Source organism: Echinops telfairi, unplaced genomic scaffold (assembly GCF_000313985.2).
Source record: "Echinops telfairi isolate 266 unplaced genomic scaffold, ASM31398v2 ScPeMD7_4;HRSCAF=17, whole genome shotgun sequence".
Lineage (NCBI taxonomy): Eukaryota > Metazoa > Chordata > Mammalia > Afrosoricida > Tenrecidae > Echinops > Echinops telfairi.
In genome coordinates this window covers 3,486,728-3,497,415 of record NW_022103900.1, presented here as the reverse complement: position 1 = coordinate 3,497,415, position 10,688 = coordinate 3,486,728, and the positions used below count along the sequence as shown (strand labels likewise).

The 10,688-nt window shown below is 45.1% G+C and overlaps 1 protein-coding gene across 1 annotated transcript in view; it reads right to left on the bottom strand.

Moving 5' to 3' along the window:
* Positions 1–7,007: 7,007 nt before the first annotated feature.
* TLK1 (tousled like kinase 1) overlaps positions 7,008–10,688 on the bottom strand; it is a 94,168-nt gene continuing 90,487 nt past the window's right edge. The window contains exon 20 of the mRNA XM_004703749.2: positions 7,008–9,939. Within this exon, the coding sequence (XP_004703806.1) occupies positions 9,763–9,939 (177 nt within the window). The 3' untranslated portion in view covers positions 7,008–9,762. The remainder of the gene's footprint in view (positions 9,940–10,688) is intronic.

Below are 10,688 nucleotides of genomic sequence, written 5' to 3'. Positions count from 1 at the left end.
AGGCTGACCCACAGCGACGCTCCAGAGGCAGGGCATTTCCGAGACAAGGAACTCTCCCGGAGTAAAAAGCCCGCGTCTTTCCTCCGGAGCAGCTGTTTCCAACTGCCGGCTTTGATCGCAGCCCCTCGCTGCATACCCGCCACGCCCCCGGGCTCGTTTCCTTTAGGACGCACAGCTCAGGGAGCCCGGTGGTGTAGTGCTTGTGAGTGAGGCTGCCAACTGCAGGGTCAGTAGTTCAGAACCACTAGCTGTTCCGGAGGAGAAAGCCTGGGCTTTCCACTGCCAGGAACTCACAGGGGCACTTCTACCCTGTCTTATGAGGCCTATGCGTTGGCATCAACTCGAGGGAAGTGAATTTTGAGTTCATATGTATTTTTCTTTAAGGGTTGCTTCCGGTGAAGGTAGTTTCTTTTATACATAACCTTCATTGGTGAGGGTACATTGAGGGATTGCAGTCGGTGGGTTGAAACGAAATGTATTTGAATTATTGACGGTAAGACGGCTGATGTGCTCTGTAACCTGTTTCACAAAACGTTCGGAATGTTTTATTGAGAAAACTGAATGACAGAGAAATGTTGAGTAGGTACAAGGTGCCAGCCAGCCGCCGGGCGATTTCCCCTAGGAATTCCAGGAGGTGCCCACATCTCCAGGAACAAAGAAGGCCGGGCCCGCGGCTCCCCGGGTTCCGGGCAGGAAAGCTGCCCATTGGGAGTGGAATCCAGCTAGGTCTGCTGGCACGGGGACCGAGTTCTGTGACCACTTCGCGGAGCCGCCGCAGTGCGCCTTGCCCTCCTGCAGTCGTGCTCGGTGGCAGCTGGCACGACCCGCGCTCCCCTCCACCCCACCCGCGTGGTCACCGCCCGCTCGGGGAGCGGCACCGGGTCCGCCCGTGTCCGGAGCAGGGCCTGCAGTGCGCAGCCCTGCCCGCCAGAGGGCGGCGCGAGCCTGGGAAAGCTGCCGCCGAGGCCGCGGGGTCTCTGCGCCCGCCTCGCAGGGCCCCCGGAAGGAGAGACCTGGGACGTCTCCCACCGCTTCCCCGCCACCCCAGTCTGTCGACCTGAGGGGTAGACGGCGAGGAGCCCGAGCACATTCGCCCAAGGGAGTCCCTTGTCAACCTGCTCGGGCCACGGAGGCGCTCCTTTCGGACCGACCAGAACCGAGCCGCGGTCTTTGAGGAAGTCGACGGCGTCTTGGGGCCCCGCGGCTGGCCTTGCCATTGGCTTCTCCGTACTCGTGGGAGCGAGTGCCCGGCAGTCGGAATCCACCGCCCGGCAGCCGCTCGGGGGCTTGCTCCATCAGACGGCTGGGCGCTCCCCAGCACGTGGGCACGGCAGCCGGCGCGGCTGCGCCCGAGCCCCGAGGCTGGGTCCCGCGAGGGCCCCTCGAGGTGGCCCGTGACTCGAATCCCAACAGGCATCTCTATCGGCTTATGCCACAATGAGAACGCCAGATTTCCTTTTCCCCCACAAACGTGCGATGCTGGGGCTCTCGGCTCTAAGGACGCACCTGGAACTGGCTCAACGTGGTAGCCATCTAGTGGTGGGCAGCTGGTCCCTGCAGCTGGTATCTCTGCCCCAGCAGGCTGGCAAAGGGGCAGCCAGTGACTCCGGAGGGCAAGCACGTCATACAGCAAGCTTCAAAGTGACCTTGGCGTAGGGGAGGGAGAAGGGCAGCCTCACCCACTTCATTGCCCCACCTCCCCAGGCGGCTGCCTGAGCAGCCCTGCAGCTGTTTCTCATGGGCCACAGGGTGTATGTTTTCAGTCCCTCTCAACTCACTGTGATGAGGCTGATTCTGACTTCTGAGGCTCTAACTCTTTACAGGTGTCGAAAGCCCTGCCTTTGTCCCAAGGAACAGCTGGTGGTTTTGAACTGTTGAACCTCTGGTTAGCAACCCAATGTGTAACCATTATGTCACCAGGGAGTATATAAACCGAGTTTTTAGAGCGTTTCTCAAGCAACTTTCTAACTTGCATCTTTACATTTTAGATTTCAAGTGGGGCTTGGGTCCCCAATGGTTAAGTCTTCCAAATCCCCAATACAACATGCACTTTTTAAGGGAACAGAAAGCTGCCTCCTCCTCCTCCTGAGCTGTTAGAGAAGATCTCAAATAGATAATGGAATTTTACATTCTGGATTCACTAAGCATCTTTTTCTTAGAAAAGTACTAAGTATTTCCCTTCCTGTCTATCCAGTAGAGTGAAATCTCAAGTGGAGAGCATGGTGCCAAACTGGGCCAGGCTTAGGTGTTTTGAATTTCTTAAGGCACAACCTCCAGCAGCTTCCAAGGAGAGCCTAGCAAGCCAGTTACCACCTCCCTCCCCAAAGGGTCTGGGTTCTTCCAGCCTAGATTGCTAGGTCAACATTTTAGTGTTTTGCCCCATGTAGCTTCAAAACCAGGCAAACACTATGCACCGGAGACCCCACCCTGTGTTTTGGGTTGAGACTGCTTCCCAAAGTGTGAGCACGTTACTTATGTGACAGTCACCCAAATACATCGCTTCTGGTCTTGCAAGAAGCAGGGTTCCACCAGGGCTATGGTGCCAGCGTCAACCCATGGAGGAGAGCTGCCTTGGGGAGCTCCCTAGAGCTACGGCCCACTTTGGTTTTTGCAGGATTTAAAAAAACTTGTTTGGGATGGTTCATTTGTTCCCATAACTTCTCTTATCTGGTTACACCATTTCATCCTTGGATGGGGGGGGGAGGGGGAGAGAGGATAAACAAGCATTTTATACATTAAGGTGTGGGAAAAAAACCAAAGACGGGTAACCCCCCCCACGGACCCCTGTGTGATTTTTTAATCTGGACTATCAGAAGAAATTACCAGACACCACTTAGAACCTATTTTACTCTTCAATTATTAACAGTATTTACTAAAATCAATGCGTTTGATGCAGTCTCACTTTCCATATCAGTACAACGTAAAGCCGTATTTTTCACCCATGAATTTACTCCTGCAGTGACAGGATTCGATGTAAGATTTTAACTGCGTGGTCATGGCAAATCCTGGGACTGCCAATGTTTCCTTTAAGGGTTCATCCAAATCTTGGGTGAAAAAAATATCCCTGGTGCCAAGGCTGTTGGCTATTGCACGAGATGGCACAGTGCTCTCTGCAGGGTCCCTGTCACAATGAACACAGAGCCATGTTGCCACTTCCCTTTTCGTTGCCAGGCCGCCAATTTAGTGCAGGAACGCCATTCCTTCTAAGTAATGTCAAATTGAGAAAATTTCCAAGAGCCACTCTTTATATAGTTTCCAGATTTTGTCTCTGAATATAGTTTCTCCAAGAGATGTGAAGACTCAAATTTATACATGACAGTCCCCTGTGGAAGCTGAAACCTGACTTGGCTTAAGCAATTTTCAGGGTTATTAGCAGAACGAACATCCCCTATACCCGTTACCAGAAATTGTTTCCTTAGTCTTCCTTACAAATCAAGCAATTTACTATTCAAGAGGAATACTTTCCTTATTTTGTCATTAAAAAAAAAAATCAAGATATAAAAATCTTTGATTTTTAAGTTCAAATTCATCGCCCCTGCAAAAAAAATCTTTTAGTGAAACATACCATGTTTCCCCGAAAATAAGACCTACTTGCAGTTTTGCCTCACTGAAATATAAGGCAACTCCTGAAAATAAGGCCTCCCCCAAAATAAGGCCCCCCCAAGCTAACGTTAACTCTGGACTGTAGCGGTGGGCGCCACCGTGCAGCTCACTGTTGGCGGCTGTGCAGCTGGAGCAGACAGGAAGTACGAGTAAATGTGCCATAGGTTGTTGTACATGGAAATAATGGTAGTAAGAAATTCTTGATACTGTAGGATTCAGTTTGTCTAGTTATGCTGATTTGTGATGACAACTACTACCATACGGTATACAGGTAATTAATTTCCTTTTTTGTTGTTCAACAATGTGTACCGTATTTTTCATGGAAAAATAAGGTATTCCCCTGAAAATAACACCTAGCGCATCTTTGGGAGCAAAAATTAATATAAGGCACTGTCTTATTTTCAGGGAAGCGGTACTTACACACACATAAAGTATACCTAAGTTGCTTTAAGTTCCTGGCTTTCTTTCAACAAGCTTACTACATAACTCTGTATGTGGAGTAATGCCGGTCTGGCCATCCATCCTGGTTCATTTTCGTTAAAGGGTTTCTAACTATGCGTATGTGTGCACATTTAGATACATATGAGGTACCCCCCACCCCAACCAGAATTTTTCTCAGAGCTATGTATTTAAATTTTTTTACAAAACCACTTTACCACCTTCAAAGTACTCTCTCTATTACACACAATACATTTGTCAAATCTGCAATTCTTGGAAACATTTCAAACTCATCTTTTTGGATGGCTGACAGCACCTCCTTTTTTTCCCACCTCTACTTCGTCAAATCGCCGTCCTTTCATGTTCCTCTTCATTCACGGAAACAAAAAGAAGTCTCACAGAGGTGAGGTCAGGTGAGTCTGGTGCGTGGGGCAAGAGAGACATGCCCAAAACTGGCGCACTGAGATGGCTGACTGAGCAGGTGCACTGTCGTGGTGGCAAAACTAGTCCCCGGTCTGCCACACATCAGGCCTTTTATGTCGCACACTGTTACACAATCTTTTCAGAACCTCTAAATAGAAAGCTTGATTAAGTCTGACCTGGTGGAACAAACTCCATATTCACCACGAGTCAAAATTTTTGTCCCTTCTGGAAATCAGATGTCTAGAACGAGGTTTGTAATCAATCAACATTTCATGTTTTTTGAAATGAGGAAAACTACTGTACACTTGAATTTTTCCCATAACACTGTCCTAGTAAGCTATCTTCTACATCACAAGATTCTGTGGCATTTTTTCCAAGGAGGAAACACAATTTCATGGCCACACGCTATTCTCTTAAATCGGTCATCACAAAAAAAGTAGGTTCTAGTGAAAACTTTTATGAAAAAATTCACCGTAACCAGAGAGAACCTTCCCAGGTGACGCCTCTGGGTGCACTCACTCAGTTGCCTGATGCTCGCCTCTCATGAAAAATGTGCACTATGAAAGCTGTGCTCTGTCCAGCACAATTCCTGTTTTTTAGGTAGCCCCTTGCATATGGATATACAAATTTATACCTCTGGGACAGCAGTACACACTGGTAAAGTTTAACCTCATTGTCTAAATGAAACATTAGGAATTTTGTTACATTTTACCTTTATGGCAACTTAAGCAAAAATTCATTGAAATCCAACTCTTATCCCCAAAGTGGAAAGGGTGGAGCTGTGGGAGCCGTGTACTTGGGTCTGCAATCCACAAGTCATCTGCATGGATGTGGAAACTTCCGGAGCAGCTGTGTGCACTGGGGAACACTGTGTGTACTGGAAGGAGACAGGTATGCAGTTGACAGGTGGGCCTCAGACTAAGCAGATACACACATTAAAAAAAAACAAAACCAATCCACACACAACTCATGGCCAATTCTCACAGGACAGCTTAGAACTGCCTCACAAGGTTTACAAGACTGTAAAACTTTACAGAAGCAAATCTTCCTCCCATAAACAGCAGGTGGGTTTGAACCCTCAGCTAACCTGTAGGTTAACTGCTGGGGTCACACAGCCCCTGCAACTATGCATCCCCCCAAACTTCATTGCCGACAAGTCTTTATCCGCTCATAGTGACCCTATAATAGAGCATGGCACTGTAAAATTGTCCGGGGGCATTTCTGAGACTCTTTACATGAAAAACTGCACACAGCGAACCACATTTGTAAGTTGAGGCCAAAAGGTTGACATGGTTAGGAGGCCCTCATTTGGAGGCCCAAAGCTGTGCCTTAGTTTTGAGCCTGCCAATTACAGCTTATGTAAGTTCACCAACGCCAATCTCCTCAAGATCTGCATGCTTCCTCTGTAAGGCTGGGATGCCGACATTCACCCCACTTCAAACGGGCGCTAATAGCAAAGAAGCTGCCATGTGTGGCAGAATCGCCTCTGATTAAACAGTAAGACCAGGGCATGCTCCTTTGGCAGCATTTACATGGTGTGACTATTTGCTTGTTTCTCCCTTAAACTGCTGTTGCAGCATTCTTCCACCCGTTAGTTCCAGGTAACCTTATCACCCCATTGGTTGAAATTTGAGGACAAATTGTAAACCAACTATTTCTTTAAAAGTATCCATTGCCGCAGCAAAGCAGGTAGCATTTTGCAAATAGGGCAAACGTGATCACTTTGAGTGTATAAGGGTCACAGCAGCTTGTATTAACGTGGCATTTACCACATGCTGGGCAGGGTCCTGAGTGCACTTATTCCTCGAAACCTCGGCACGGTTACTCCACCTGCAGACAAGGAGGCTGGTACACAGGGGTGCAGTCCCCAAACCCGAGCTCTTCACCACCGTCTTAGGGCTGTCTTCCGCAGGATCTGCCTCGTTCATACTAACAAGTGAGACCACTCCCAGGTGGAAGTTGTGCATTTTGATCCCAACTAGAAATTAGCCACCTGCTCTGGTGGTTGTCAACAAATTCTGAAGCTGGTTTACACACATTCATTCAACATTTTTCAATTCTAGGGGGTGTCTAAAGAGAAGAGGGAGGAGCAGAGAGGGGGTCTATGGAGATCAGCACATTCTAAGGAAATACAGCTAATTTGAATTGACAGACAAGTCATTGGCATTCTAAAATGGATGCAGCATTCCCAAAACCCAGGGACTAAAATTCGAATTTAAAAAATAGCTGCTAAACTTAAAGGTACTTTCAGAATTAGACTGTTGTGTCTTCAGAACACTGAGCTAGCTGCATTCAGGGGGAAAGGATCAGACAGCATGTGATCATTTAAACGGGGATTAGAGAAAGACGTGATAGTGTGACCTGAAAGGTGTCAACAAGGCTACCGACATTCACACCAACAGCAAGTAAGAACAGACCAACAATGTAGCGGGCCGTCGGTGGGCATCAGCACTGAACCAGGGCTAATGACATCATGTACCCAACAGTACTGCTTTAATGAGTCAAGATGAGACAGCAAAACAAAACACACTATGCTCTTTAAGTGTTTCACTGGAACACCTCACCGTTTTGGCTTCATGTAATGAGGTATTTGTAGAAGAAATTTATTTTGTTCACATTTTAGGTAACATTTAAATGGAAAGGGTTCTTTTAGGAGGAGGGGACAGTGGTGGGTAAACAAAAAAAGAACAGATTTGAGTCTTTATTTTTGGAAAACAAGCAAATACCTATCCCTTCCTGGCTTACACATTAGGAGAGTGTCTGTACTAACGTCTATTTCCTCTCAACATACACCTAAATCAAGATTTTGAGATTATACGCTGTCTTCACTTGCGTCAGTGCTGAGGGTTGACATCAGAAGTCTAGAAAACACATGAGGGCCCCAACGGGATTAGAGCCAAAGGAAGAGAGTCCATTTTCCCTGTGATGGTAACAGTAAATGAGTCCACTGGGTCCCGGCAGCCATTTTGCTCCTATTGGGTTACTGGTATATTATCCAGCGTGGAAAGATACCACTGGTCCAGATCAACCTCGGAGAGGACCTGGTCTCCTGTGCTAACTACTATCCTACCTCTTTGATTCCCAGACCTGGAGCAGGGAGGCCTTTCGCTGTGTGGCTTGTGTTCCTGTCCTTGTGCTGATGCTGGCCAGCCAGCCACATCCATTTACTTGTAAATAATGTAAAACAGAGATCTAGGTCTGCGCTGCTTTTTCACCATGTTAGATTTGCGTCTATTTAACACTCAGCCCACCAACATTTTAAATAAAATTAGACATTTTCTTTTAGTTTATTACTTTAAATAACAATTACTATATGAACATAGAACTATGATTCGGAGAGATGAAAACTCAAGACAATAAATTTTTAAAAATTTGTGGGCAGTTATTTAATATACTCAATCAATGCTAACATTCCATTACCATGTCAATATTTTTTATAGGATTTCTATCTTAATCTACTGAGCAACAGGTATAGCCCTTAAGCCATTCCTGATAGCGCTATGGGTTACTTACCCAGGATTAGCCTTGATAATGGTTATTATGTTGACTTTAACAGCTTGAAACACTTTATTCTTGTCTTGAAGTATACTTAAAGAATTTATTCAGCTGATTCTTAGGTAAAGGAGCCAAGTTATTTAATAGTCTAAATCTCCAAAGCTCCCTTCAAATGTAATTTTTCAATCTTTAAGTTTTAACTGTCATTGTTTATTACTGTTTTGGCTACATTCTCTACAATTTCAGCAGCATCTTAAAAAGACAATGTGTCTATGTACAATGAAAAACCAAAATGGCTTGCAACAGGAGAAGAGTTGAGCTGTACAGTGATAGTGCGAGTCTGTGGGAAGGATGGCCTCCTTGTTCTGTAACATGGACAAGTGATGTGTCACCATCAGCATTACGGATGTGACAAGAAGGAAGAACCTACAGGAGTGGAGTCATGGTTTCTACCACACAAGGCAGTTAGAAATGCTGCACAATTTAACGCATCTGTACAAACCACAAGAACTTGTTGAAGGGACCAACACCCCATCTTACTGATAGGAATCTTTTAGAAATGTAGAATAACCACGAATAATTTATAAATCGAGTATCTATGGGCTTAGAGCCCCAGAACCCAGAAACTGATTTGAAGAACTGTAGATGCCCAACATGGATCATTTTTACATGCCTTGATTGTGAATGAATGTCTGCTTTTAATCTTTCTGTAGGATATACAGTCAACTTGCACCTTTGAGGAGGTCATTAGTTTTTTTTTTGTTGTTTTTTGTTTTTTAGCAAAGAAGCAACATTTAGCAGCAATTAAAGCGCCTTCAAGAAGACTTAAAAAAAATACAATATCCAATTAGAAAAGCCATATTTTTTAAACATTTGTACAAGAATAAGCTGCTGAAACTTAGTAATTCAATTATGACATCTGTACAACAATTTACAATCGAGCTGGAAGGGGATTTCTCATTAGCCTGCATAGAACTGGTCTGCATTTGGTTATATACTACCACTTCTTTTTTTTTAATGAACATGGCCTGGTAACAAAAGAAAAACACCTGTTAAGAACCCGAATGTGTTGAAAACACTGAAAACATTGCAGTCCAGTGAATTCAACTGGTTTCTAAATAAGCAGCTCATTTTCTAAGGTCCCCAGCTTTCCCTTTAATAAAACCAATGGAACAAACGGACACGTAATTTCGAGGTACAACTTGGTAAAAGCCAGAATAGGCAAATGACAAATGTCAACTCTGTCCAAAGGTTCTCATGTTCACATTCCATTCCTACAAAACAAAGGTCGCTGTCTTTCTTTCAGTTCTTGCTTTGGTTTCAGCAGCTGCTGCATGCTGAAGGAAGTATCCAGGCACTGTAGTTTTATGTGTTAGAAACAGGTCTCATTTTCCCCATGTGTTTTGAAATAATGAAAAACTACCCTTCGCATTAGAACTCTCCAGTAACCACCAAGCGTACTTAGGTATTATCACCGCGACGCACAGTGCTCCCTCACACAGACCAACACCACTGGTTTCCTGTCTGAACTCGGGCCTCCTGTGTCTGTGCAGCAGGCAGCCACCCTCCCGCTCACGATATAGCACGAGGCGCACACAGAGTCACTGTCCATGATCCACTCGCATACAAACGAGGCTATGATGAACTTTAGAGTTCACCAAGAGTTTCCAACCATGTCCTACATAAAAAAGGAAAAAGCAAACAAAGGAACAACAACAACAACCAAAAACCACTCCAATGTTTTCAAACTCAAGAGAGCATCTGGAAACGGTTCAAAAGTATCATGCCACTCTTGGAGTAAAGTCAGTAAGAAATTACGCTTGAAGAAGGGGGTGTGGGGGATGCTGTGAGCCCAGTCATGTGTAAGTTTCCTGAAGAATTCGATCTTCTCATGTGGGGGAGAAGGTATGGGTCGTTTGCCAGTTGGTGCACATCAAATCGATCCTCCTTCCGGTATGCCAAACAGCGTCTTATGAAAGCCTGAAAACAAAGAGGCCAGCCATTAGAAGGAAGTCTCTACCCTTCTGAAGGTCAGCGCTGAATCCCGAGGCAGGACCGACACACAAGACAATACACGGAGCTACATGAAGAAACAATGAACTTGGGTAGCAGCAAGATCTTCACCCCAAATTCAACTCTCAACTCACTTCAGATCCCCTAGTGGTGGTTCAATGTAAAGTCAGTATTGCTCTTACCTGAACTTGAGAGCTGAAAGATCACCTTTCTGCTTACTTAATTCTGAAGACTTTCATCAGCCCCAACCATGTGTCTTCTACTAAACTGTCCTCCTGCCCCCATCCAATCTTACCATCAGTCAAAAAGGCACAGTGCCAGCTTCACACGGACTATTTTTCCTATCAGGTCTGACTGCAAGGCAACAAGTCTTTTCATCGCATGGAGTGGATTTCTTCAGACAGGAATGTCACCCAAGTGACATGTATCAGAGATTTTGTTTTCAAGAATTGTTAGCCTTATGCATCATAAGATTTGAAAAAGTTAAATAGAAGGAAAAAATACTTTAAAATCCTGTTTTAAAGTCTTTCCTTGAAATAGCTTCTTCTTAAAAAATAAAAAAGGATTACATACTTACACAAAACGCAAATATCATAAATGTATAGTACAAATGAATTATTTATTTTTTTTAACATTTTATTAGGGGCTCATACAACTGTTATCCCAATCCATACACACATCAATTGTGTAAAGCGCATTTGTACATCGTTTCTCAA